This window comes from Aedes aegypti, chromosome 1 (genome assembly GCF_002204515.2).
Source record: "Aedes aegypti strain LVP_AGWG chromosome 1, AaegL5.0 Primary Assembly, whole genome shotgun sequence".
NCBI classification, from domain to species: Eukaryota; Metazoa; Arthropoda; class Insecta; order Diptera; family Culicidae; genus Aedes; species Aedes aegypti.
In genome coordinates, this window is record NC_035107.1 from 190,109,274 (window position 1) to 190,135,624 (window position 26,351).

At 40.0% G+C, this 26,351-nt stretch overlaps 5 protein-coding genes across 5 annotated transcripts in view; 4 read left to right on the forward strand and 1 right to left on the reverse strand.

Moving 5' to 3' along the window:
- Positions 1–26,351, reverse strand: part of LOC5577522 (tubby-related protein 4) — a 291,601-nt gene that overhangs the window by 256,074 nt on the left and 9,176 nt on the right. The gene's annotated exons all lie outside the window — the stretch shown is intronic.
- LOC5577514 (esterase E4) lies at positions 86–2,686 on the forward strand. The gene is made up of 2 exons (XM_001656485.3): positions 86–234; positions 1,019–2,686. Exons 1-2 carry the CDS (start codon positions 175–177, stop codon positions 2,648–2,650), a joined length of 1,692 nt encoding a protein of 563 aa, XP_001656535.1. The 5' UTR covers positions 86–174; the 3' UTR covers positions 2,651–2,686.
- On the forward strand, positions 2,764–4,598 carry LOC5577513 (esterase E4). The gene is made up of 2 exons (XM_001656484.3): positions 2,764–2,872; positions 2,938–4,598. Exons 1-2 carry the CDS (start codon positions 2,813–2,815, stop codon positions 4,561–4,563), a joined length of 1,686 nt encoding a protein of 561 aa, XP_001656534.2. The 5' UTR covers positions 2,764–2,812; the 3' UTR covers positions 4,564–4,598.
- On the forward strand, positions 16,258–18,076 carry LOC5577512 (fatty acyl-CoA hydrolase precursor, medium chain). Its single transcript, XM_001656483.3, has 2 exons — positions 16,258–16,357; positions 16,417–18,076. Exons 1-2 carry the CDS (start codon positions 16,298–16,300, stop codon positions 18,040–18,042), a joined length of 1,686 nt encoding a protein of 561 aa, XP_001656533.1. The 5' UTR covers positions 16,258–16,297; the 3' UTR covers positions 18,043–18,076.
- On the forward strand, positions 24,470–26,313 carry LOC110679833 (fatty acyl-CoA hydrolase precursor, medium chain-like). Its single transcript, XM_021855606.1, has 2 exons — positions 24,470–24,587; positions 24,644–26,313. The coding sequence occupies exons 1-2, from the start codon at positions 24,528–24,530 to the stop codon at positions 26,267–26,269; spliced, it is 1,686 nt and encodes a 561-aa protein (XP_021711298.1). The 5' UTR covers positions 24,470–24,527; the 3' UTR covers positions 26,270–26,313.

Sequence of the window (26,351 nt, forward strand, 5' to 3'; positions counted from 1 at the left end):
CAAAATCACAATAAGCATTAATCGACGCACAACTGTTAATCTTTAAGTTTGGGAATTATTACGCATTGATTCGTTTAATCTTATCGGTTGAAATAAGGTGACAGTTGAACAGTGTATAAATAGCAGTCACTGACAGCCACTATGTTTAACATTCACTGAATTTATTTGAACAGGATGTTCAAGATTTTGGCAATCTTGGCGTTGGCTGTTTCCACAGCCGTACAGGCTGATCCGGTAAGTTTTTTTTCATAAATCTAATTATTAATAATAGTACGATTCGCGCATAGGAGTATGTACACCACGTGTTTATTATTTTCACTCAGATAAAGACAAATATTTGCTTCTTCCTCTACCACGACTATGTAGTGCATCGAGATTTTTACTCATCATAGGTGAAAAACAGTTATAGCGAAATAAGTACGATTTACTCTAGAGCGAGGAGTAATTTACTACCATAAACTTTATGATTTCCTTACATTCCAATTCGCGGTTACACGTCTCTAAGGCTGACAGAGGCAGTCGATTCTCTGCAATTCCAGCATTGAACATCTGGATTACCTAAAATCATTGATCTGTTGCTATAATTTTAATATGCAAAAATTAAATGTGTTGAGTACATAATTAAGTGTAAAAAATCATCCTTGCAACCTTTTTCCCATGTATCTTTTTTTTATGATTACATGTCTGACTATCTATCCCTTGTGCTGAACTACAAGATGTAGCCGAACTTTAATTTCTCAACTCTCTCCGACTTGTGACCCTACTCGCGTTTTCAAAGGCACAAAACTGGAGAAATAGAAGGCAAACGTTCCTGATCTTCTTATTTTAAGCTTTCTGCTAGTGCACAAAGCCAAAATAAAAAGTTCACTCTTGTTGGATGCTTCCTTCGCGAGATTTGTGCCTTTGAAGTTTCAGTGCAATCTTAGAAGTTGATTCCAAACTTTTTCACCTTAATGATCGCTGAAAATAACCCGATTTCAAACAAACATCATTCATAATAAAACTCCATCTTCAACAGGCCCGCCCTATAATCACAACCCGCGGAGGTCAAATCCAGGGTGTGACATCCAGCTGTGGTTTATTCTGCAGCTTTTTTTCGTTTATGGGTATACCATACGCTGAACCACCGGTAGGAGATCTCAGATTCCGTAATACAGTTCCACACCGCGGATGGACTGGAGTGAAGGACGGCAGTGAACACCGAGCGCAATGTCCATCAAGCAGCTTCTTCGGAGATGGATACTCCGGGGACGAAGACTGTCTTTTCCTAAATGTTTACACCCAGCAAGTTGTTGGATCTCGCCCCGTAATGGTATGGATTCACGGAGGATCCTTCTCTGGAGGATCGGGAGATTCGTTTATCTACGGCCCAGATCATTTGGTGCAGCAAAATGTAGTTATCGTTACAATCAACTATCGCCTAGGGGTTCTGGGATTCTTCAGCACAGGAGATCAGCATGCTCAAGGTAATTGGGGTATGAAGGATTGTGTGGAAGCTTTGCGTTGGGTACGGGACAATATTGCTGCTTTCGGTGGTGATCCTAATAACGTGACAATCTTCGGCGAAAGTGCTGGTGCTGCAGCTGTACACTACCTCGTGCTATCTAGAATGGCATCAGGACTATTTCATAAAGCCATTGCTCAATCCGGCACCGCCCTTGTCCCATGGGGATTCCAGTATAACCCTCAAGAAATGAAACGATACATTGCGGAAAGATTTGGATATCCAGTCAACGACAATGCAGAGTTGGTGCGTCGTCTAAGAAATACACCAAAGTCCGAATTCGTAAACCTACAACAAGGATGGACCGATATTGCCATCCCTCGTGGTTTCCGTCCGTTCGATTTTGTTCCAACCGCCGAACCTGTCAATTCTCCTGAACCAACGTTTTTAACTGAACGTCCTATTGATATTCTGAAGGCTGGCACTTTCAACCATGTACCCTTTATAATTGGATACAACGATGCTGAATCACTCTTTATGATCCATGAGCATCGCATTGATTCAACCGTATGGAATGAGTTCTCGAGAAATCCTCAGTTCTTCGTACCCCACTATTGGAACATCCCACAAAACACACCCGCAGCCACAGCCGTTAGCCAAGCTTTCAGGAATCTTTACTGGCAAGATCGTCCTCTTGGCCCAGACATCATGTTGGAATGGACCAAATTCCACACCGATCAACAATTCACTTATGCTTGCGACAAATCGGCTCGATTAACAGCGCAGCATAATACCGCTCCAACATACTACTACAAGTTCAGCTTCGACGGTGCTCTGAACCTGGTGAAACGTGTTACACTACTATCGGACTGGCCAGGAGCAATGCATGCCGATGAACTCCCTTATTTATGGTCTATGACCAACTTCGCAGTGTCTCCTATTCTACCTAGCAATCCAGCAGTCACTGTCCGTAATCGCATGGTGCGCATGTGGACAAACTTCGCAATTACTGGTAATCCAACTCCAAACTCTGACAACGTTCTTCAGAATGTCAGTTGGGCGCCATTCACCACACAAAATATGGCGTTTATGGAAATAAATGAGTCTCTACTGCCAGGGACTAACCCAAACAGTGAAAGGCTGGATACCTGGTACCGCTTGGAAGAACAGTACGCCAACGATCCGTTCTATTATCCATGGCAGTAAAAAAGTAATAATAAGAATAAATCAATACTCAAAATACCCATTTATTTTCAATACCGTGGATGACATTTGCAAACTTTATCTTATCGAAGAAATGATCCGATCTGCATAGGATTTCCCTAGTCTATAAAAACCCACCGCGTCAGTAGGACATCATTCATAATAATGTTTAAGCTAATAGCGGTAGTTTTGCTTGCAATTTGTTCTTGTTTTGCACAGGATGCAGTAAGTTTTTTAATTTTTAATTTTTCGTTGGATTTCTAGTTACATTGTTTTCAATTTATCTGTAGAACCGTCCCATCATTACCACAACTGGAGGTCAGGTGCAAGGAATAACGGCCAGCTGTGGCTTATTCTGTAGCTACTTCCAATTCAATGGCATACCATATGCGGAGCCTCCAGTTTCAGATCTAAGATTCCGGAATCCAGTCCCACATCGTGGATGGTCGGGTGTTCGAGATGCTAGTGAACATGGAGACAATTGTCCAGCTCTAAGTCCTCTCAGTGAACACTCAGGCAGTGAGGATTGCTTGTTCATCAATGTGTATACGCAGAACATTATCGGATCTCGGCCGGTTATGGTATGGATTCATGGGGGTGCCTTCGTGCTAGGTTCCGGTGATTCTAGGATGTACGGGCCAGATCATTTAGTTCAAGAAAATGTGGTGGTTGTCTCGTTCAACTATCGACTTGGCATTTTGGGATTCTTCAGCACTGGTGACACACATGCACAGGGTAATTGGGGTGTGAAGGATTGTGTTGAGGCGCTGAGATGGGTTCGCGACAATATTGCGGCTTTTGGTGGAGATCCCAACAATGTGACGATCTTTGGTGAAAGTGCGGGTGGAGTGCTGGTACATTATCTAGTTTTATCTCCAATGGCCACCGGATTATTCCACAAAGCAATCGCCCAGTCTGGAACCGCTTTGGTTCCATGGGGATTCCAGTACAACGTTCGAGAAATGGCACACAGTATTGCGGATGCATTCGGTTATCCGCACGATAGTGCAGAACTTACACGACTTCTGCGATATACTCCGATTGGAGATTTCATTGCTCTTCAAAGATCCATCACGGACATACCGATTCCTCGTGGGTTCAAACCCTTCGAATATGTTCCTAGTGCTGAACCGGTCAACTCCCCAGAACCCACCTTCCTTACACAACGCCCAATTGAAGTCCTGCTTTCAGGAGCATACAATCATGTTCCAATGATGATCGGCTACACTAGTGCAGAAAGCCTGTTTATGGTTCGTGAGCATCTTCTGGATTCTACTGTATGGAACGAATTCACTCGCAATCCGCAATTCTTTGTGCCACACTTTTGGAATATTGCTGCCAACACTCCAGAATCAAACGCAGTCAGTCAAGCATTCCGCAATTTCTACTGGCAGGATCGTCCTCTTGACGCTGATATCATGGTAGAATGGACACAATTCCACACTGATCAACAATTCCTTTATGCCGTGGACAAAACAGTTGTTTTAACTGCTGAACGAAACACACAACCCACTTTCTACTATAAATTCAGTTTTGAAGGTGACCTCAACCTAATGAAACGAATGCTATTATTGACTGACTTCCCGGGAGCAGTTCATGCTGACGAATTAGCCTACCTATTTTCTATAACAAATCTACCGATTTCGCCCATTCTACCAAGCAATCCAGCAAACCTTGTTCGACAGCGAATGGTTCGCCTTTGGACCAACTTTGCCATCACTGGCAATCCTACTCCAAATTCCGATACGGCCCTACAAAACATCCAATGGGGTCCAGTTCAAGGAAGCGATATGACATACCTAGACATTGGAGACAACCTTATAGTGACTCAAAACCCCAACCAAGCGCGTATCAACCTTTGGAGAGATTTGGAAGAACGCTATGCCAATGACCCATTCTTTTATCCTTATTCTTAAGAGACTTGTAATAAAATAAATTTACTACTCTTGAAGCTTCGTTTTCCATTATTTTTCTTCCATTAAGTTCCATAGAAAACGCATACTTATAGGTAAATGTATATGGTCGGCGTTAAGTCAGAATGGATCAAGTGACATTTTTCATATTTTGAGAAAAATGAGCTTAAAGTCTATCGCTTTGTAATTTTCTACCTCGTTTAAATTTTGGTTCAATACTTCTACACATCATTTTGTTACTTTCAAACAATATAATGTGAAGTGATAATCATGAAAAATCAAAATCCAAACCTCTGGTAGAACGATTTTTTGATGGTCTATGTGCACTTGGTCCACTCTGACTGAACTAAGACCACCGTTCAGTGAGTTGGATCACTCTGACTGAACAATTTCTGCGAAAATAACAATCATTTAATGCTTGCATCGTCAAACAGGTTGCATATCTCTAAGATAAATAGATTATCAAGATCCTTCGACATCAGTATCGTAAATTTTTCATAGTTTCCATATCGTCAATCCAGAAAACAGTGGCATTACGATAATTTGAAAATCAAGTTTTAGCAGGGCCAGAACATTGAAGACCAGAAATATTGAAATAGGTATGGGTTAAGTCAGAGAAGACCAAAATATAATGGTCCAATAAGCGGGTTCTAGGACATTCCATACATACTCCATAGAACTACCATGAACTTCTATCGCCCATTCACTAAATCCCTGTGCAACTTCGATTGCTCTGGTCAATCATGGAGTAGCAACTACGAATTATACGGTAATTTATGCTCATGCTCTCATGCTCATGCTACTGAAGTAATATTTGGCCACAATATGCATTGTATTAACTCTTCTTCTACCAAGGGGGTGAAAACTTACGCCAACTACCAAGGGTCCAAAAAGAAGTTGGAAGTGCAACTTTGGACATGCATATCTCTGTCGTTTTCGAAGCGATTTTCAAACATTTTCCAGCAATGGAACCGGACGCTATTCAAGATTGATCAAGATTGCGTTTTTGAAATAGATGCGTCTACCCAAAGTTATTAAGCAAAACGCACTACCTAGTTTTTTGAAAGACGCATTTTTCCACAAATTTAACAATAAAACATAATTTAAAGCGATGTAATTTTTTCGACATTAATTTGCTTGATTGAGTATAGTGAACATCAGAGTGGATCTAGATAAGAGTGGCGTCAATGTCAAAATTGGAACAGCGGCGAACTGTCATTTCCATACAAACCCGCGTTCCAATCGAGCAGGAGACCTGTCAAAACTGGAACATGACGTCACTCTTGTTTACAGGCACCCTAGTGAACATGTTTGAGCAGAAATTGAAATGTTTGATTACACAAAAAAATACTTTAACCCAAAACATTACGAAAAACCCTGTTTTTAAGACCCGATTGCTTGTAACTCAAAATTTAAAGCGATGACATATAGTTTTTTCGACATGAAATTGATTGTGAAAGTCAAGTGAACATGTCTTACAAGGGAAGGTCACGATGGTGTTACACGGGGTTTTCAACCGGACTATTTTTGTTAGATTCTACATGTTGAAATATGAAAAACCCCAAAGCCTTTCGGGTGGTGGAACAGTGGTGTAGCCAGGAGGGGCTCTGAAAGGGGCAATTTTGTACGTATATTATATTATTAGGCTAATAGGAAATTTGACAAAAATATTTTTTTTATATCTATTGTGATGGTAGAGAACAGAATTGACATTAATTTATGTTTAAAATGTATTTTCCATGCCATATCGCTTTGTAATTTTCTACCTCGTTTAAATTTTGGTTCAATACTTCTACACATCATTTTGTTACTTTCAAACAATATAATGTGAAGTGATAATCATGAAAAATCAAAATCCAAACCTCTGGTAGAACGATTTTTTGATGGTCTATGTGCACTTGGTCCACTCTGACTGAACTAAGACCACCGTTCAGTGAGTTGGATCACTCTGACTGAACAATTTCTGCGAAAATAACAATCATTTAATGCTTGCATCGTCAAACAGGTTGCATATCTCTAAGATAAATAGATTATCAAGATCCTTCGACATCAGTATCGTAAATTTTTCATAGTTTCCATATCGTCAATCCAGAAAACAGTGGCATTACGATAGTTTGAAAATCAAGTTTTAGCAGGGCCAGAACATTGAAGACCAGAAATATTGAAATAGGTATGGGTTAAGTCAGAGAAGACCAAAATATAATGGTCCAATAAGCGGGTTCTAGGACATTCCATACATACTCCATAGAACTACCATGAACTTCTATCGCCCATTCACTAAATCCCTGTGCAACTTCGATTGCTCTGGTCAATCATGGAGTAGCAACTACGAATTATACGGTAATTTATGCTCATGCTCTCATGCTCATGCTACTGAAGTAATATTTGGCCACAATATGCATTGTATTAACTCTTCTTCTACCAAGGGGGTGAAAACTTACGCCAACTACCAAGGGTCCAAAAATAAGTTGGAAGTGCAACTTTGGACATGCATATCTCTGTCGTTTTCGAAGCGATTTTCAAACATTTTCCAGCAATGGAACCGGACGCTATTCAAGATTGATCAAGATTGCGTTTTTGAAATAGATGCGTCTACCCAAAGTTATTAGGCAAAACGCACTACCTAGTTTTTTGAAAGACGCATTTTTCCACAAATTTAACAATAAAACATAATTTAAAGCGATGTAATTTTTTTCGACATTAATTTGCTTGATTGAGTATAGTGAACATCAGAGTGGATCTAGATAAGAGTGGCGTCAATGTCAAAATTGGAACAGCGGCGAACTGTCATTTCCATACAAACCCGCGTTCCAATCGAGCAGGAGACCTGTCAAAACTGGAACATGACGTCACTCTTGTTTACAGGCACCCTAGTGAACATGTTTGAGCAGAAATTGAAATGTTTGATTACACAAAAAAATACTTTAACCCAAAACATTACGAAAAACCCTGTTTTTAAGACCCGATTGCTTGTAACTCAAAATTTAAAGCGATGACATATAGTTTTTTCGACATGAAATTGATTGTGAAAGTCAAGTGAACATGTCTTACAAGGGAAGGTCACGATGGTGTTACACGGGGTTTTCAACCGGACTATTTTTGTTAGATTCTACATGTTGAAATATGAAAAACCCCAAAGCCTTTCGGGTGGTGGAACAGTGGTGTAGCCAGGAGGGGCTCTGAAAGGGGCAATTTTGTACGTATATTATATTATTAGGCTAATAGGAAATTTGACAAAAATATTTTTTTAATATCTATTGTGATGGTAGAGAACAGAATTGACATTAATTTATGTTTTAAAATGTATTTTCCATGCCATAGGCGCAATCGGGATGGGTTTAGTATTGGTATACTATTCTAATAAAACCAAATTTGTTTTGGTGTCCATATTCCATGATGGTTACGCCAATGGCATGGAAATACATTTTAAACATACTTTAATGTCAATTCTGTTCTCTACCATACCAATAGATACTAAAAAAATATTTTTGTCAAATTTCCAATTAGCTCAATAGTATAATATACGTACAAAATTGCCCCTTTCAGAACCCCTCCTGGCTACACCACTGGTCCATCACCCAAAAGGCTTTTGGGTTTTTCATATTTCGACATGTAGAATCTAACAAAAATAGTCCGGTCGAAAACCCCGTGTAACACCATCGTGACCTTCCCTTGTTAGTAAAAAAAAAAAATAATTTCTGATGACACTCACAATTTATTTTACCTAGAAAACCACACAAAAAACGTATTTCTTGAGCTTTCTGTCTATAAATGAAAATTGAAGGCTATGACATGTAGTTTTTTGACACGCATATAGATTTTTCGACATGTAATTGATTGTGGAAGTCAAATGAACATGTTTTAGCTAAAAATTGAATTTCCGATAACAATTAAAATTTATTTTACCCAGAAACCACACGAAACACGTATTTCTTGAGCTTTTTACCTGACGTCAAAATTGAAGGCTATGACACGTAGGTTTTACGAAATGAAGTTACTTGTAGAGGTCAAGTGAATATTGTAGAGTAGTAAAACAAATTTTTGGCTACACTCAAAATTGCTTTTACTTACAAAACAATATAAACAACTTATTTCCCGAGTTTGTTCGTCTGTAAATCAAAACTCAAGGCTATGACATGTAGTTTCTTCGGCATGAGTTTATTTGTAGAAGTCAAGTTAACATTTTTGAGCAGAACTGTTTTTTTATTACACTCAAAATTTAATTAACCCAAAATATTACGAAAAACCCTAATTTTTGGATCCGTTTGCCTGTAACTCAATATTCAAAGCGATGACATATAGTTTTTTCGACATGAAATTGATTGTGAAAATCAAATGAACATGTTTTAGTAAAAAAAAATCAATTTCCGATGACACTCAAAATGTACTTTACCCAAATACTACATAAAAACGTATTTACTGAGCTTTTTGTCTGTAAATCAAAATTTAAGGCTATGAAATGTAGTTTTTTCGACATGAATTAACTAGCAGAGGTAAAGTGAATATTGTAGAATAGAAAAAATCATTTTTGACTACACTTAAAATTGTTTTTACCTACAAAACCACATAAACAACTTATTTCCCGAGTTTGTTCGTCTGTAAATAAAAACTCAAGGCGATGATATGTAGTTTTTTAGCATGAATTTACTTGTAGAAGTCAAGTGAACATGTTTGAGCAGAAATTGAAATTTTTGATTGCACACATTATTTCTTTTAACTAAAATATTACGAAAAACTCTATTTTTGGGCCCATTTGCCTGTAACTCAATATTCAAAGTAATGACATATAAATTTTTCAACATGAAATTGATTGTGAAAATCAAGTAAACATGTTTTAGTAAAAAATGAATTTCCGATAACACTCAAAATTTATTTTACCCAGAAAACCACACATAAACGTAATTCTTGAGCATTTTTGACTGCAAATCAAAACTGAAGACTATGATATTTAGTTTTCTCGGCATAAATCTATTTGTAGAAGTCAAATGAATGTGTTTGAGTAAAAAAAATGACTGCACTCAAATTTGTGTTTAACCTAGAAAACTTGATTACACTCAAAATTTCCTTCGATGTTGATTTACAAACCATCTAGCTCTGAGAATACGTTTTTGTGTAGTTTTCTAAGTAAAATTTTAAAGTGCAATTAACATTTCCTTTTACTACTCAAATATATTCCATTGATTTCTACAAGCAAATTCATTACGGAAAACCTATACGTTATCGCCTGAATTATTAATTTCAGACGAAAATAAAACCTAAGGAAAACCTGTTTTTTGTGTTGTTGGGTAAAATAAATTTTGAGTGTAACTTCACAATCAACTTAACCTTACTTACTTACTTATTTGGCTTTACATCAATTATCTTGATAAAGCCTCGCCAACAATATTTCGCCAATTCCCTCGGTTCATGGCCGCTTCTCTCCATCCTCGACTGTGACCCACGCTCTCCAGGTCCTGGTGTACCTGGTCATTCCACCTAGCTCGCTGCGCCCCACGCCTTCTTGTTCCGATCGGATTCGTGGCGAACACCATCTTTACAGGGTTGTTGTCCGGCATTCTTGCAACATGCCCTGCCCAGCGTATCCTTCCAGCTTTAGCTACCTTCACGATACTGGGTTCGCCGTAGAGTTGAGCGAGCTCGTGGTTCATCCTTCGCCGCCACACGCCGTTCTCCTGCACGCCGCCGAAGATCGTCCTTAGCACTCGGCGTTCGAAAACCCCAAGAGCTTGCAAGTCCTCCTCGAGCATAGTCCACGCCTCATGCCCATAGAGGACTACCGGTCTTATGAGCGTTTTGTACATCGTGCATTTGGTGCGGGGGTGAATCTTTCTTGACCGCAGTTTCTTCTGGAGCCCATAGTAGGCACGACTCCCGCTGATGATGCGCCTTCGTATTTCCCGACTAACATTGTTGGATCCGAGGTAGACGAACTCGTCCACCACCTCGAAGGTATCCCCGTCTATCGTAACACTGCTTCCTAGGCGGGTCCTGTCGCGCTCAGTTCCGCCAACCAGCATGTACTTTGTTTTCGACGCATTCACCATTAGCCCGACTCTTGTTGCTTCGCGTTTCAGGCGGGTGAACAAATCTGCCACCGTTTCAAATTTTCTCCCAATAATATCCATGTCGTCCGCGAAGCAAACAAATTGTCCGGATCTCGTGAAAATCGTGCCTCGACTGTTAAGTCCGGCTCTCCGCATGACACCTTCAAGCGCAATATTGAATAACAGGCACGAAAGTCCGTCGCCCTGTCGTAGTCCCCGCCGAGACTCGAACGAACTGGAGTGTTCGCCCGAGATCTTCACGCAGTTTTGCAACTTAACCTTGAAAAACCTAAATGTCATCACATTGAATTTTGAGTTACAGCCAAACGGGTCTTTAAAATATGGGTTCTTACTTGACTGCCCATAAATGCATAACTATCCCATGTGAATAGGAAATCCAGCAAACGTGGGACTGACATGCATTTATGGGTAGTTGACATGTTCACTTGACTTCTGCAAGTTAATTAATGCCGAAAAAACTACATGTCATAGCCTTGAGTTTTTATTTACAGACGAACAAACTCGGGAAATAAGTTGTTTATGTTGTGTTGAAGATACAAGCAATTTTTCTTATTCTTCTTTCTGGCGTTACGTCCCCACTGGGACAGAGCCTGCTTCTCAGCTTAGTGTTCTTATGAGCAGTTCCACAGTTATTAACTGAGAGCTTACTATGCCGATGACCATTTTTGCATGCCTATATCGTGTGGCAGGTACGATGATACTTTATGCCCTGGGAAGTCGAGAACATTTCCAACCCGAAAAGATCCTTGACCGGTGGGATTCGAACCCACGACCCTCAGCTTGGTCTTGCTGAATAACTGCGCGTTTACCGCTACGGCTATCTGGGTCAAACAAGTAATTTTTAGTGTAGTCAAAAAAATATTTTTAATTTTTCAGTTTTCACTTGACCTATGTAAGTTAATTCGTGTCGAATAAACTATAAGTCAAAGCCTTCAATTTTAATTTACAGACAGAACAGCTCAAGAAATACGTTTATCGTGTGGCTTCTGGGTAAAGTAAATTTTGAGTGTAATCAAAAATTTAAATTTCAGGTCAAAAATGTTCAGTTGACTTCCACAAGTAAATTCATGCCGAAGAAACTACATGTCGTAGCCTTTTTTTTACAGACGAACACACTCGGGAAATAAGTTGTTTATGTTGTTTTGTAGGTAAAAACAATTTTGAGTGTAGTCAAAACATATCTTTCTACTCTACAATATTCACTTGTATTGGCGGTTCTGAGACCTATCTTGCGACATACCAAACTTCATGAATTTGCAAATCAAGTCAAAAGAAGAATAGTTCAAGAGGTTTTGGATGACTTGGCCACATACTGGGTTATTTCGGATAACTAGTTGTTCGGTGCAAGTGACAAATATGTTGGCGGTTCTAAAACCTAATTTGCGCTGTATCAAATATCATGATTTTTCAAACCAAGTCCAAAACATTCTCAAATCGTGTGAAAATTTGTGTTATGAATTTTGAGTTAAATATTTACTCCGCAGAATAACCTTGAATTCGCAGATGAGTTTCTGTCAAGCCTGCAGCTGGAAGAGTTGATATAGGAATTTATTACATCTTATAAACTCTCTAACTTATCCATCCACTCTTTCTTTCACTAACTCATACATTTTCCCATTATCACACACACAGAAAATTTTGGCTTTCCATCCCAAACTATAAAATCGTATTACTTTACTTCCCCACACGTGGCTCCGTTTGGCACATGTCATTTGAACCTTCATTAGGTGCCTTAACATAGTCTTCAGGATATACGTCCTCTATATTCGGTATAATCTATACGTAAGAACGGTAATCTACAACACTATGATTAGCACATAATTCTTCACTACTATCAGTGGGACTGTTATGCGTAGAAATTCACCAAAAACCCCGTATTTCTAAGCATAACAGTCCCACTTTGAATTTCGTAGCTTAATTTACTTTTTCCCATAACACAAACTATTGATTCTAATGAACACGCTATTCTTTATACTATTGTAAAGATTTTAATTTCATTTACCACACACCTGGTCAATACGAGGCCTAAATGTGTTAAAATCTTTAAACGCGTTTTTCTCGATTGCATATTTTGGAACATGGGACAATTATGCGTATAACGGCAGTTTAAGTGTTATCGGAAATTATTTCTTTTACTAAAACATGTTCACTTGACTTTCACAATCAATTTCATGTCGAAAAACTATATGTTATCGCTCTAAATTTTGAGTTACTGGCAACGGATCTATAAAATAGGGTTTTTCGTAATGTTTTGGGTTAAAGAAATTTTGTGTGTAATCAAACATTTCAACTTCTACTCAAACATGTTCACTACACTTAATCAAGCAAATTCATGTCGAAAAAACTAGATGTCATCGCAATGAAGTTTTAAAAAAAAAAACTAGAAAGTGCCTTTTGCTTAATAAATTTGGGTAGACGCATCTATTTGAAAAACCCAAAGATAAATATCAGTCTTGAATAGTGTCCGGTTCCATTGCTGAACATTGTTTAAAAATCGCTTCGAAAACTAGAAAGATATGCATGATCAAAGTTGCACTTCCGACACTCTGAGGGGGGTTTAGAGTACAGGTGTTAAAGTGCTTCTTATTTCAAAGTTTCAGACAATTCGACCGATGAAAACCCCCCATGCCAAAGTGAATCATGGAAGTAGCTCTGCATCCTATATAAAGTAAAAAAATATGACTTTCAGTGAGTTTACAGAACTTTGTTATTTTTCAATCAGTGATGAAGCTTTTAGCAATATTACCAAATTTGTCTAAAATTAAAACCAAATCGATTTAAAACTGTTTTTCCTAATTTTTCCTCCTTTTACTGGATTTTCGATATTTGTTTGACCATAACTTCATGAATACTCAACCGATTTCAAATTGATTTTTACATGCTGTTTCGGCCAGGATGTCTTCCCTACATTGTGTCTTTACTTTGGACGGGCAACGAATCAAACGAACGAATAACTTTTACACGCTACTGATTTATTGCCACCGAGAGGCAGCGTGCCTACTCGGTGGGGAAACGAAATAAACTACAATCTTACAGGCTAAAAGGGTGCGCCTTATATAGGCGCACAGTATGTTCAGATACAATATACTATTGAATCATTTATTTGGCGCGCACGCTGCCTTCAATAGATTGGCGCCCGTATGGATTGGCGCCAGCTAGTGAAGCTGGTACGTTGTACGGTAGTGAAATCTTCCACTATTGGCAATGGCACAATAGGTAGCGTTGTCCCTCTCTGCATACGCTTCAATTGAGCGGCAACTAGCAATGCCGCGTTTGAGATGAACGCGAACACATGCTTTTGAAGACAAAATTGAATGTTTTCGAGAGCGGATATTGAAAAAAAATTTTGACTTTATTATTTAACTACAGAAAAACATGACTTGGCGATAAAAAATTCTGTTCTTTATTTTTTCTTCTATAGTGTAGCATGTCAATTATTGCATAGGCTAAAAACGCGCCAATTATTGCACATCCCATGCATTTCCTATGGGGGGGCAATAATTGGCGCGTTTTTAGCCTGGCAGTAATCGGCAATCTATCCTATTACATTGTAACTACAGTAGACGGAGTCTAATGGCTACCGCTTCTGCTTCATAAACAGAAGGTCATAAGTCCAAACCCAGGCCCTTTCCTCGAACTTTGTAGTTGTATCTTCAACTTACTTTTATATATCCACAGGTATCAGAAGGCTGACTCCAGAGGCACGTTCCCCGCTATTAGGGAGATTTGTGCCATCATATTTCGTTCTTAAGCCCCAAACGCGATGATAGCGGAACGGCGTGGCAACGGAAAGCGGAACCGGTGCACTGGCATGAACTGCCTGTCGATTTAGTATTGGTTGACTTTCATTTGTTGACACCTTAACGGAGTCGATATGGTGTGATCCATTCTAGCCGAATCGCTTCCGCTTCCGTTGCCGACCCGCTATCATTGTGTTTGAGCCTTTAATCTATCCCACTTAAACTATGCGTTTATAGAAATCGCTAGAACCAGAGACGGACAAGAAACCGTTTCCATACCCTTCCATTATTCCATCATTATATCACGCCTTTCCTTACGCCTGATAATATGCAGTCTGCTGCTAATCAAAAACAAGCCTCTCTGCCGTAATATTACCTTATACTTATACCACATGAACTGATATAGATGCAGGGGTATATCCGGCTTACGATGGATCCATATTACTGCATTATCAACAGAGCTGCTCGCTGTCACTATCAAGGCTTAAAATTTGCTGATTTAGACTGGCCGACTGCGATACAACTCAGATCATTCTGTATACCATCAACATCATGCTGGTTATTCCATCAACAGTGCACTGATGGTGATAGTATATGGATATCACTGAAAGGCTAAGTTGAGTATTAAATTAAGCTAATAAAACGGCAACCTATCAGTACGATATTTTTTACAGTGCCATCTATTCGGCTTCTGTTTGTTGGTCACCGAAAAACATTTACAGCTTGGATAATTACCACGTGATCACTCATTCTGCAGTGATTATGATCTAGAGGGTGGTATCGCTTCACTTCTGTTGGTTGTCAAATCAAAATGATATTGATAGCTCGATAGTGATATTGATAGTTTTAAGCCATCAGCAATCAGTTAATATGACTGAAATTGTGCAACTATGTTATCAATTGCTCCCTCTTCCCCTCATTGTTCTGCAACCTGATGTGGCAGGCACCATTGTTGCCTAAAAATAGAAAAACATCAGCACTTATACAGTTAAAGTCCGCGGCTACAAAACAAAGCCATGCTGAAGGTGTCTGGGTTCGATTCCCGGTCGGTCCAGGATCTTTTCGTAATGGAAATTCCCTTGACTCCCCTGGGCATAGAGGATCATCGTACCTGCCCCACGATATACGAATGCGAAAATAGCAACTTAGGCAAAGAAAGCTCTCAGTTAATAACTGTGGAAGTGCTCTTAGAACACTACGCTGAGTAGCCGGCTCTGTCCCAGTGGGGACGTTAATGCCAAGAAGAAGAACAAGAACTCGAACTTCGAGGTTTCTCTTATTAATTGAATTCAGAAACTCACACGAACATTTGGTTTTGTGAACTTTCCAAAAATAAGTCGCACCCTAATGTGGATAATTAATATTTTTTGTGAAACATATTAAGATGATAATTGCGTTAACATCAAATCTCCATATAACTCGGCATACAACGAGAAACAGGTCATGAAGTATTGCAAAAATTAACACTTAATTGAATAATTGAGTAACCGAAAAAAAAGTGTCATTTAAAAAATTAATACTATGTAAAACACTCAACTGGTTTAGTTTTACTAACTCGATACGGCACAAACAGGTTTCAGAGCTAAAGTACCTTTTCTGATGCATTAAGTTTTAAACAATCAATTTGGAGTAACTTTTCAAAAGAAATAGTTTTTTTTCTCATAGAGTTCTCGGTTATCACCTATTTTATACATGGTACAATAGAACGACAACTGACATATTCAAATAATTATTCAATAGGTTAGTAATACACAATGTTTTGTCCCTCTGGCTTCACGAAATTTAAATTGACCCAACTGTGCCTTATCCATTTGTTTAAAACATTCTATAAATAACATTTGTAAACTTTATCTTATCAATATAAGGTCCAATATGCATAGGATTTTGCTAATCTATAAAACCCCCTGCGTCAAACAAATAACATTTAAAACCATGTTCAAACTAATAGCTTTAGTATCGCTGACCGTTTCATTTTGTTGGTGTCAAGATGTGGTAGGTGGATTTTTGTATTTAAAGATGCCACCATTACATTCTTTTATTTTTTTCTGCAGTCTCGACCCATCATTACCACAACTGGAGGTCAGGTGCAAGGTATAACAGCTAGCTGTGGTCTGTTCTGTAGCTACTTCCAATTCAATGGCATACCATATGCGGAGCCTCCAGTTTCCGAATTGAGATTCCGGAATCCAGTCCCACATCGTGGATGGTCGGGTGTTCGAGATGCTAGCGAACATGGAGAAAGTTGTGCAGCACTAAGTCCTCTCAGTGAATACTCAGGCAGTGAGGATTGCCTGTTCATCAATGTGTATACGCAGAACATTATCGGATCTCGACCGGTTATGGTATGGATTCATGGGGGTGGCTTCGTTTTAGGTTCCGGTGATTCCAGGATATACGGGCCAGAGCATTTAGTTCAAGAAAATGTGGTTGTCGTCTCTTTCAACTATCGACTAGGCATTATGGGATTCTTCAGCACTGGTGATACACACGCCCAAGGCAATTGGGGTGCGAAAGACTGTGTGGAGGCTCTGAGATGGGTTCGGGACAATATTGCGGCTTTTGGTGGAGATCCCAACAATGTGACGATCTTTGGTGAAAGTGCGGGAGGAGCACTGGTGCATTATTTAATTTTGTCTCCAATGGCCACCGGATTATTCCATAAAGCAATCGCTCAATCAGGAACTGCATTGAATCCATGGGGATTCCAGTACAACGTACGGGAAATGGCACACAGTATTGCAGATGCATTCGGTTATCCACACGATAGTGCAGAACTTGCACGACTTCTGCGATACACTCCTATTGCAGATTTCATTGATCTTCAAAGAACCATCACCGACATCCCGATTCCTCGTGGGTTCAAGCCCTTTGAATATGTCCCTAGCGCTGAACCAGTCAACTCTCCAGAGCCCACCTTCTTTACTCAACGTCCAATAGAAGTTCTACTTTCGGGAGCATACAATCATGTTCCAATGATGATCGGCTACACTAGTGCAGAAAGCCTGTTTATGGTTCGTGAGCATCTTCTGGATTCTACTGTATGGAATGAATTCACTCGCAATCCGCAATTCTTTGTGCCACACTTTTGGAATATTCCTGCCAACACTCCAGAATCAAACGCAGTCAGCCAAGCATTCCGCAATTTCTACTGGCAGGATCGTACTCTTGGGCCTGATGTTATGGTAGAATGGACTCAATTTCACACTGATCAACAGTTCATCTATGCCGTAGACAAAGCGGTGGTTCTAACTGCCGAACGGAGCACACAACCCACCTTCTACTATAAATTCAGTTTTGAAGGTGACCTCAATTTAATAAAACGTGTGCTTTTACTAACCGACTTGCCAGGAGCAGTTCATGCTGATGAACTAGCCTACCTGTGGTCTATAACAAATATACCCATTTCACCCATTCTACCGAGCAATCCGGCAAACGTTGTTCGACAACGAATGGTCCGCCTTTGGACCAACTTTGCCATCACTGGACATCCAACTCCTAATTCGGATACAGCCCTACAAAACATCCACTGGCCTCCAGTCCAGGGAAGTGATATGACGTATCTAGACATCGGAGACAACCTGGTGGTGACTAAAAATCCTAACCAAGCACGAATTAACCTTTGGAGAGATTTGGAAGAACGCTATGCTAATGACCCATTTTTCTATCCCTATTCGTAAAAGTGTTGTGAAAATAAATTCAAAATCCCCTTAAGCGATTGTTGTGTTCGTTTTTGTAGACGGGTAGGTTAACGCCTTGTATTAACCAGCAGTTTATAAAAATCGCATGTGCAACTGACATTCTTTTCCTCAAATACCAGCATTTGAGTTATATTTTTACACTAGGAGAAAATTAAAAGATTTATTCTGGGCATTGTTTCTATCATTTGCTATGAACACAAATGCAAAGTTTTCACAATTTTTAGTACAATTGTACATGTAGATGAAAAGTATAAAAGATATTTTTTTGGTTTTCAACCAAATTTCTAAAAGCAACAATTAATTAATAATATATGGTATGGTAATATTGTAAGTTGATAAAGTTATTTCCGCCCACGGCTTCTCGCAATGTTTTGAATGGGAAAAATTACTTTAATAAAAAAAATGCTTGAACAAAAGTTGTTGAAAATTGTCTAAATTTATCAAAACAGTAAAAAATTGATTTTAAAAGATTAGTTATTTGATTGTTTATCAAAAGTTACACTATTGAATACACAAGTCGGATGTATGATTGTTGTTATCCACTTATAATCTATTTCTAGTACCAATGTTGTAAGGAGGATCCTGGCTAGGGTCTTAAACTTCCTTGACTTATGCGCCAGACGACGAAGTCGTCTGTCAAGAACTCCGGATATGTAATGCCCAACTAGCAGTTTTCAGTGCCTAGCACCGAATCCACCTCCAATCCCAAACAAACAAACAATCAGTCCTAATTCCAAAGACTTTCCAAAAAATTCCTTCCCAAATTTCTAACAGAATAGTGAAACTTTCGATCAACCAAAAATAGTAAATCTAAAGTTAAACAAACCAGAGAAAATTTTATTAAAAAAAAGAATACTAGGTAATGCAGTTCAGTAAAACTTTTATCAAAATTTTAACGTTTTAAAATTCATTTTTTTTTTTTCATTTCATCACGCACAATGCCCTGCACTATCTCCTACCAGAGCTAGCTAAGTACTGAGTGGCTATCGACTGTTCTCCCGGAGCTAAACGCTGGCCAACGGTACCGAACTCGCCGATAGTCACTCACTCCCTACGTGTGACGTCACTCACCTCTCGTGTATCTTTCGTCAGTCGTTCTAACCCCCTAGCTGTGTTCTTCCCCTACTGCTACAAATCTCGCATGATCTGGGATAACGCCCTAAAAGCCATTGGTAACCACGTGTGTAGTTCGTTGTTTCTGTGCAAATGAATGAATCAGCTTCCAAACCAACATCACTGGCGTGTAGGTGATAATCCTTTCTTCACCATACCGTTGTAAAATAACATGTAACTCCATTTGAATGGTCAGAAACAACGAGCTACACACATGGTTACCAATGGCTTTTAGGGCGAGATCAGAAGTTATGCGAGAAATAGTGTTTCCCTACTTGAAATCACGGTGGATTGGTGTGTGTTGATGGAGTTTGATTCGGGTACTTACAGTTGAGCGACGCTTGTTGACTAACACGATCAACCCTGAGCAGGGGGTGGCATCGGTCCCGAGGACGACGCTATCGACCAACCACGTCGAGATTGATGAACACCAACAACGAGGGGAGGTAGCTCGGCTGCAAAAATTTTGCCTTTCTCTTTCAGGATATCGCAGGCGGGAGGTGGCGAAGGATGGTCACTACTCCTACTTGGGTAAGGTTATCCACAATCCGCGGTTCTGAGGTGATAATTTTACTCCCCGGAAAGGTGGTTTGGTACTGTCCGAACAGTCTCCGGACTTCAGAGCGTGAGTCGGGCGGGTACACTGGCGCTGGAATTCCTTCCCTTTGATGGACGACCCCACAGAGCGTGCAATCACGGTTAGCGGGTGTGATTCTCGTGGGGAGGGGGGGGGCAAGCTTCCTACTTCGATGGCCAACGCACTCTAGACGTACCTATAGTGGCACGAGACCACGAGTCGATAGGTATGCCCAGGGTAACCTCGCTGTGTACCAACCACCAAATCGCTTCACTTTTTCCGTCGCAACGATCCATTAATCTTCGCACCACCAATCTCGCACCTTCACGTTTTTCTTGCACCGACCGCACACCAATTCCCCAATGGAGAATGCCACTGGGCTGTGGCTACTGTAATAGCAGATTCTTAATACCCAACACACACATTTTCTATCAATTCACCAAATTACCTTATATTCCTTGCTTCAATGTTTTCACTTTTTTCTTGTCTTCGACTCACTGCCTTAATTTGCCTACCCTTATTGTCAAAATCAAAATATTAAATTTAGATTTTCTTTTTTTTTACGGTTTGCAACTTACTTCCGACTACAACTATTTTAGGCACACGACTCACGGTTTGTATAAAATTTCAATTAGATTGCAAATTAATTATCTGAAAATAATAATAAATTTTATCACGTTAAAATTTACACTCTTCTTTTGATTTTATAGCTTCTTTTACTTGTTTTAGATAGAATAATTTTTAAGAAATTTTCTCAATGCACTTGATAAGATTTTAGCACTTGACTACTTGGCGGTCCAAAAGGGAAAGACCAACTTGTTGGTTTCGATTGACCAAGAAAGTTATCACCGATTACATTAATATAATATTCGAGGGTTTCCGGTTTTATTTTGATTTATATTCTCTATATAAAAATTTTCTTGACGAACGATTTTCATTTCTCGGGGTTTCCTGTTAATCATTACTCTTCACCCACTCTCATCATCATCTTAAAATTCACACTGATAAACAATAGATTCAAGCACTTTATCATCTATGGTTGCCTATCTAACAGGCGCAATGGTAGCAAACGCTACTTATTTGAAACGGCGGATTTTCACCAAATCTGCTCGTTTCAATGTTAGAATATCGAATTGGGCATCTCAGAGAGCCGAAGGAGATGTAGGGTTGTGAAGGAGAAAATGGGGTCGTGACGGACTTTGGTTTCAGGTTGGCCGATTGCGCTGCAGAATCGTTACCCGTTCTGTGGCGTAGTTGGTTAACGCGCCCAGTCTAGCGTATTGGGAGTCGTGGGATCGAAGCCCACCAGAACGATTCTATTATTTTTCACAATCTTACATCTCAATTTGTCCAAATTGACTTTTGTGTCTACGACCTTCAGGTTTTTTCAAAACACCGTCGGCTAGTTAAGCCGTAATAGACATGACAACCCTAGTTGAGAATTGAATTATTTTGTGTAGGATTCGTCGAAAAGTTATGGTGCTCTACAGAGACCATGAGCGTTAAAGGGTTAATTCCAGGGATGGGAAAAGTACTGTAGCAAACATTTGCCGCCTCTACATTTACATGTTTCTACACGACCATCAAAATCCAAAGCAAACCATGACCGTTCAAAACAAAAAAAATGTCACGGCTCTTAAAAACTGTAATCTTCTTCTTCCCAACGTTTTTTCAAACCCGAATGCGAAATGAGCACAGTGGTGACACGATTTTTACGGTTTTCGGGGTTTTGCATTTTTGCTCGATAAAGGCAGCATGAAATTGAACTTGTTTATATGTATCGCAACGGATTGTGCTCTTGCTGAGCTAATAGATTTCAATTAGTTGAAAACACAAGCGAAATATTAGCGATTGAACGATTTAACATTTTTTTCAATCATTCACCTCGGAATGGCTGCCAGTAAACGATCATAGTGGAGAGACAAAAACAATCAAGCAGCGTGTGAACCGTCGGCAGCGCAACGCCTGATGGTATTCGCGATGACGGAGGCAATTACCACAGTTGACCCTATGCGTGAAGCTCCGATTTCTTTGCATGGCAAAGCATAGGAAGTCAATTTTCAAATCCTTCTAGAAAATTCAAAACTAAATTTAATTAAATTCTGTTAAGTGTACGGGGTTAAATTTATGATAAGCTATAGAATCCGCAGAATATTGAGGAAAAAATATAAAAATCAAAATAATGTTTCTATAATGTAGCCCATCAATAGTCTATCAACATGTACTGAAAAGAATTTAAATAGCTATTGTAATTAATTTTATATAAGCATATGAAATTTCACTTCCTATACCTTGCCGGGTTAAATTTTCGACGCTTCACGCATAGAGTAAACATTTTCCAGATGGCAGCACCGTACCTTCGTTAGAGCGAATATTGATGTTGCTGCTGCTTTGTGTTTTGGTTGACTGGCAGAATCGATGAACTGTGGTAAATTGCGATCACAGTTCCCAAGCCTGGTTAATTCACAATGGCAAAGACCTGGTGATTTTGTTTTTCCAGCAGTTATCTATTGATTTATTTATTTACTTATTTATGTATTTACTGCTTTAGTGAACAGGTGAAGTTCCCACCCCAATGACAATTGATCTTAAGTCTAAAAGCACAAAAAAAAAATGAATTAACATAAAAATTGTTTAAAAGTAATCTTATTTGTTTCACGCGATACATTAAAATTAAACGCATGATAACAACTATTAAACACACGGGACATGCTATGCATTGGTTCGTGAAGGCCATAATTTGTTCTGGCGGAAGGAATTTTCAGAAATGGATGAAACCGGAGATTTCGGCGACGAGTATTGATGTTCAATGAACTGAGCAACAGAGGGCAATCTATTGATCCTTGCAAAAAGTCAGAGATGAAGCACGCCTTTGCCACATTGCGTCTAGGCTCAAGAAGGTACAGATCAATAAGTTTGCAGCGGCGTTAATAACTTGGCAAGTTCAGTGGATCTCTCCACATAAGTCAGCAAAGGGCGAAGCGCCGCAAGACTTTGCGTTGAACGGCCTCAATTTGTTGAATCTCATTCCTGTAGAATGGTGACCATACAACCGATGAGTATTCCAGGATAGGGCGTACAATTGAGCAGTATAAAGCTTTCAGGCAATACACATCGGTGAGTTTTTTGCTGAAGCGAAACAGAAAACCCAGCTGCACAGAAGATTTTGAGATGATGTAAGGGTTCATTCATTTATTTCATAACGCCAAAAATGGCCCATTTTGACACCAACCCACCCCCTCGTAACGCTTTTTGTATGAATATTCTACAAAATTTGTATGAGCCGTAACATAATGAAGACACCCACCCACCCCCTTTAGCGTTATGAAATTTGTGAATGAGCCCTAAGCAACATGATCCTTAAACGTCAGCTTAGTGTCGATTAGAACGCCGAAGTCCTTCACCGTAGTTACACGTTGCAGTTCGACACCAGCCAAACCATAATTAAACTGTAGTAGTGTGCGTCTGCGGCCAAATGAAATCACTAAGCACTTGGACACATTTAGGAACATTCTATTGATATTGCACCATTCTGCGAATATTTCCAACTGATGTTGTAAAAAAGCAGAATCTTGCGGTTTATTGATTGTGCAATAAATGTGCTTATTCTGCGCGGCGTGTGAGGTGACAATTGTCGACTCGTTCCCATTTGATTAGCATTAGTCGTCTCACGTCACCCGAGGTGAGAGCGACTCGTCTCGACTCACACGCCGCGCAGAATAAGCACAAAAGCTTTCGTGCCTATTCTGCGCGGCGTTTGAGGTGACACGAGTCGAATGAGGTGACAATTGTCGACTCGCTCCCATTTGATAAACATTAGTCGTCTCACGTCACCCGATGTGAGAGCGGCTCGTTTCGACTCACACGCCGCGCAGAATAAGCACATTTATATCATCAGCGTAAGAAAGTTTTAGGCAGTCCAGAAAAAAGTTGACATTTGTGCTTATTCTGCGCGGCGTGTGAGTCGAGACGAGTTGCTCTCACCGCGAGTGACGTGAGACGACTAATGCTAATCAAATGGAAGCGAGTCGACAATTGTCACCTTATTCGACTCGTCTCACCTCACACGCCGCGCAGAATAAGCACAATTATTCATGTAAAGCAAAAACAAGAAGGACCGAGATGGCTGCCTTGAGGTACGCCAGACCAAACCGAGAAAGGCATTCGTGCTTATTCTGCGCGGCGTGTGAGTCGAGACGACTCGCTCTCACCGCGAGTGACGTGAGACGACTAATGTTAATCAAATGGGAGCGAGTCGACAATTGTCACCTCATACGACTCGTGTCACCTCACACGCCGCGCAGAATAGGCACGATTGAAACATGTTCGCCAATTTTGACGGACATGCTTCGTCCAGTCAGGTAGAGTTTAAGCCAGAAGCGGTTATCAAGAGCTAATGGAACACTCGTGCCTATTCTGCGCGGCGTGTGAAGTGACACGAGTCGAATGAGGTGACAATTGTCGACTCGCTCCCATTTGATTAACATTAGTCGTCTCACGTCACTCGAGGTGAGAGTGGCTCGTCTCGACTCACACGCCGCGCAGAATAAGCACAACTATAGGAAAATAGAATCCTTCTGGATTGTTGAATACAACAATCGTATTTGCCCACTTATCACATTACTTTTCATTAACCCAAATCTACCTTATACATTTGTTTTAAATATTGAACAAATGACATTTGCAAAATTTATCTTATCAAAATAGATTTAATCTTCATATGCCTTCTCTAGTCCATAAAACCCGCTGCGTTTAAGAAATACCATTCATAACAATGTTGAAACTAATAGCTCTAATATCTCTAGCTGTTTCCTTTTCTTGGTGTCAAGATGTGGTAAGTAAATTTTTTTTTACGGTCGATGATTAAATTCTTAGTACTTTTTCCTGTAGACTCGACCCATCATTACCACAACTGGAGGACAGGTACAGGGCATAACGGCCAGCTGTGGCCTGTTCTGTAGCTACTTCCAATTCAATGGCATACCATACGCGGAGCCTCCAGTTTCCGATTTGAGATTCCGGAATCCAGTGCCACATCGTGGATGGTCAGGAGTGCGAGATGCTAGTGAACATGGAGAAAATTGCCCATCGCTAAGTATACTCAGTGACTACTCAGGCAGTGAAGATTGCTTACATATCAATGTGTACACGCAGAATTTGATCGGATCTCGACCAGTTATGGTGTGGATTCATGGAGGTGCCTTCGTTCTAAGTTCTGGTGATTCTAACAGATATGGACCAGACCATTTAGTTCAAGAGAATGTGGTGGTTGTCTCTTTCAATTATCGTCTAGGCATTTTAGGATTCTTCAGCACTGGTGACACACATGCACAGGGCAATTGGGGTGCGAAAGACTGTGTGGAGGCTCTGAGATGGGTTCGCGATAATATTGCGGCTTTTGGTGGAGATCCCAATAATGTGACGATCTTTGGTGAAAGTGCGGGTGGTGTGCTGGTACATTATTTAGTTTTGTCTCCAATGGCCACTGGATTATTCCATAAAGCAATCGCCCAATCTGGTACCGCTTTGGTTCCCTGGGGATTCCAGTACAACGCACGGGAAATGGCACGAAACATCGCAGATGCATTCGGTTATCCGCATGACAGTGCAGAGCTTACACGACTTCTGCGATATACTCCTATTGCAGATTTTATTGATCTTCAAAGATCCATCACGGACATCCCGATTCCTCGTGGATTTAAACCCTTCGAGTATGTTCCCAGTGCTGAACCAGTCAACTCTCCAGAACCCACATTTCTTACGCAACGTCCAATTGAAGTACTCCTTTCCGGTGCATACAATCATGTTCCAATGATCATTGGCTACACAAGTGCAGAGAGCCTGTTTATGGTTCGTGAGCATCTTCTGGATTCTACTGTATGGAACGAATTCACTCGTAACCCTCAATTCTTCGTCCCTCACTTTTGGAATATTCCCGTCAACACTCCAGAATCAAACGCAGTCAGCCAAGCATTCCGCAGCTTCTACTGGCAGGATCGCTCTCTTGGGCCTGATATTATGTTGGAATGGACTCAATTCCACACTGATCAACAATTCCTATATGCCGTCGACAAAACAGTCGTTTTGACTGCCGAACGGAACACACAACCTACATTCTACTACCAGTTCAGTTTTGATGGTGACCTCAATCTAATGAAACGAAGACTCTTGCTAACCGACTTTCCAGGAGCAGTCCATGCTGATGAACTAGCTTACCTGTGGTCGATGACAGATCTACCCATTTCACCCATTCTACCAAGCAATCCTGCAAACATCGTTCGACAGCGAATGGTTCGCCTTTGGACCAACTTTGCCATCACTGGACATCCAACTCCAAATTCAGACAGCACCCTGCAAAATATTCACTGGGCTCCTTTTGAAGGAAATGAAATGGCGTATCTAGACATCGGAGATAACCTAATAGTAACTCAAAACCCCAACCAAGCACGTATCAGCCTCTGGCGAGATTTGGAAGAACGCTATGCTAATGATCCATTCTTTTATCCTTATTCGTAAAAGGTGGTAAAAGTATAATAAAAAATAGCTCATAACTTATGTAATTGTTAGTTTTATTATTTCAATTGTGTTCCATTGAAAA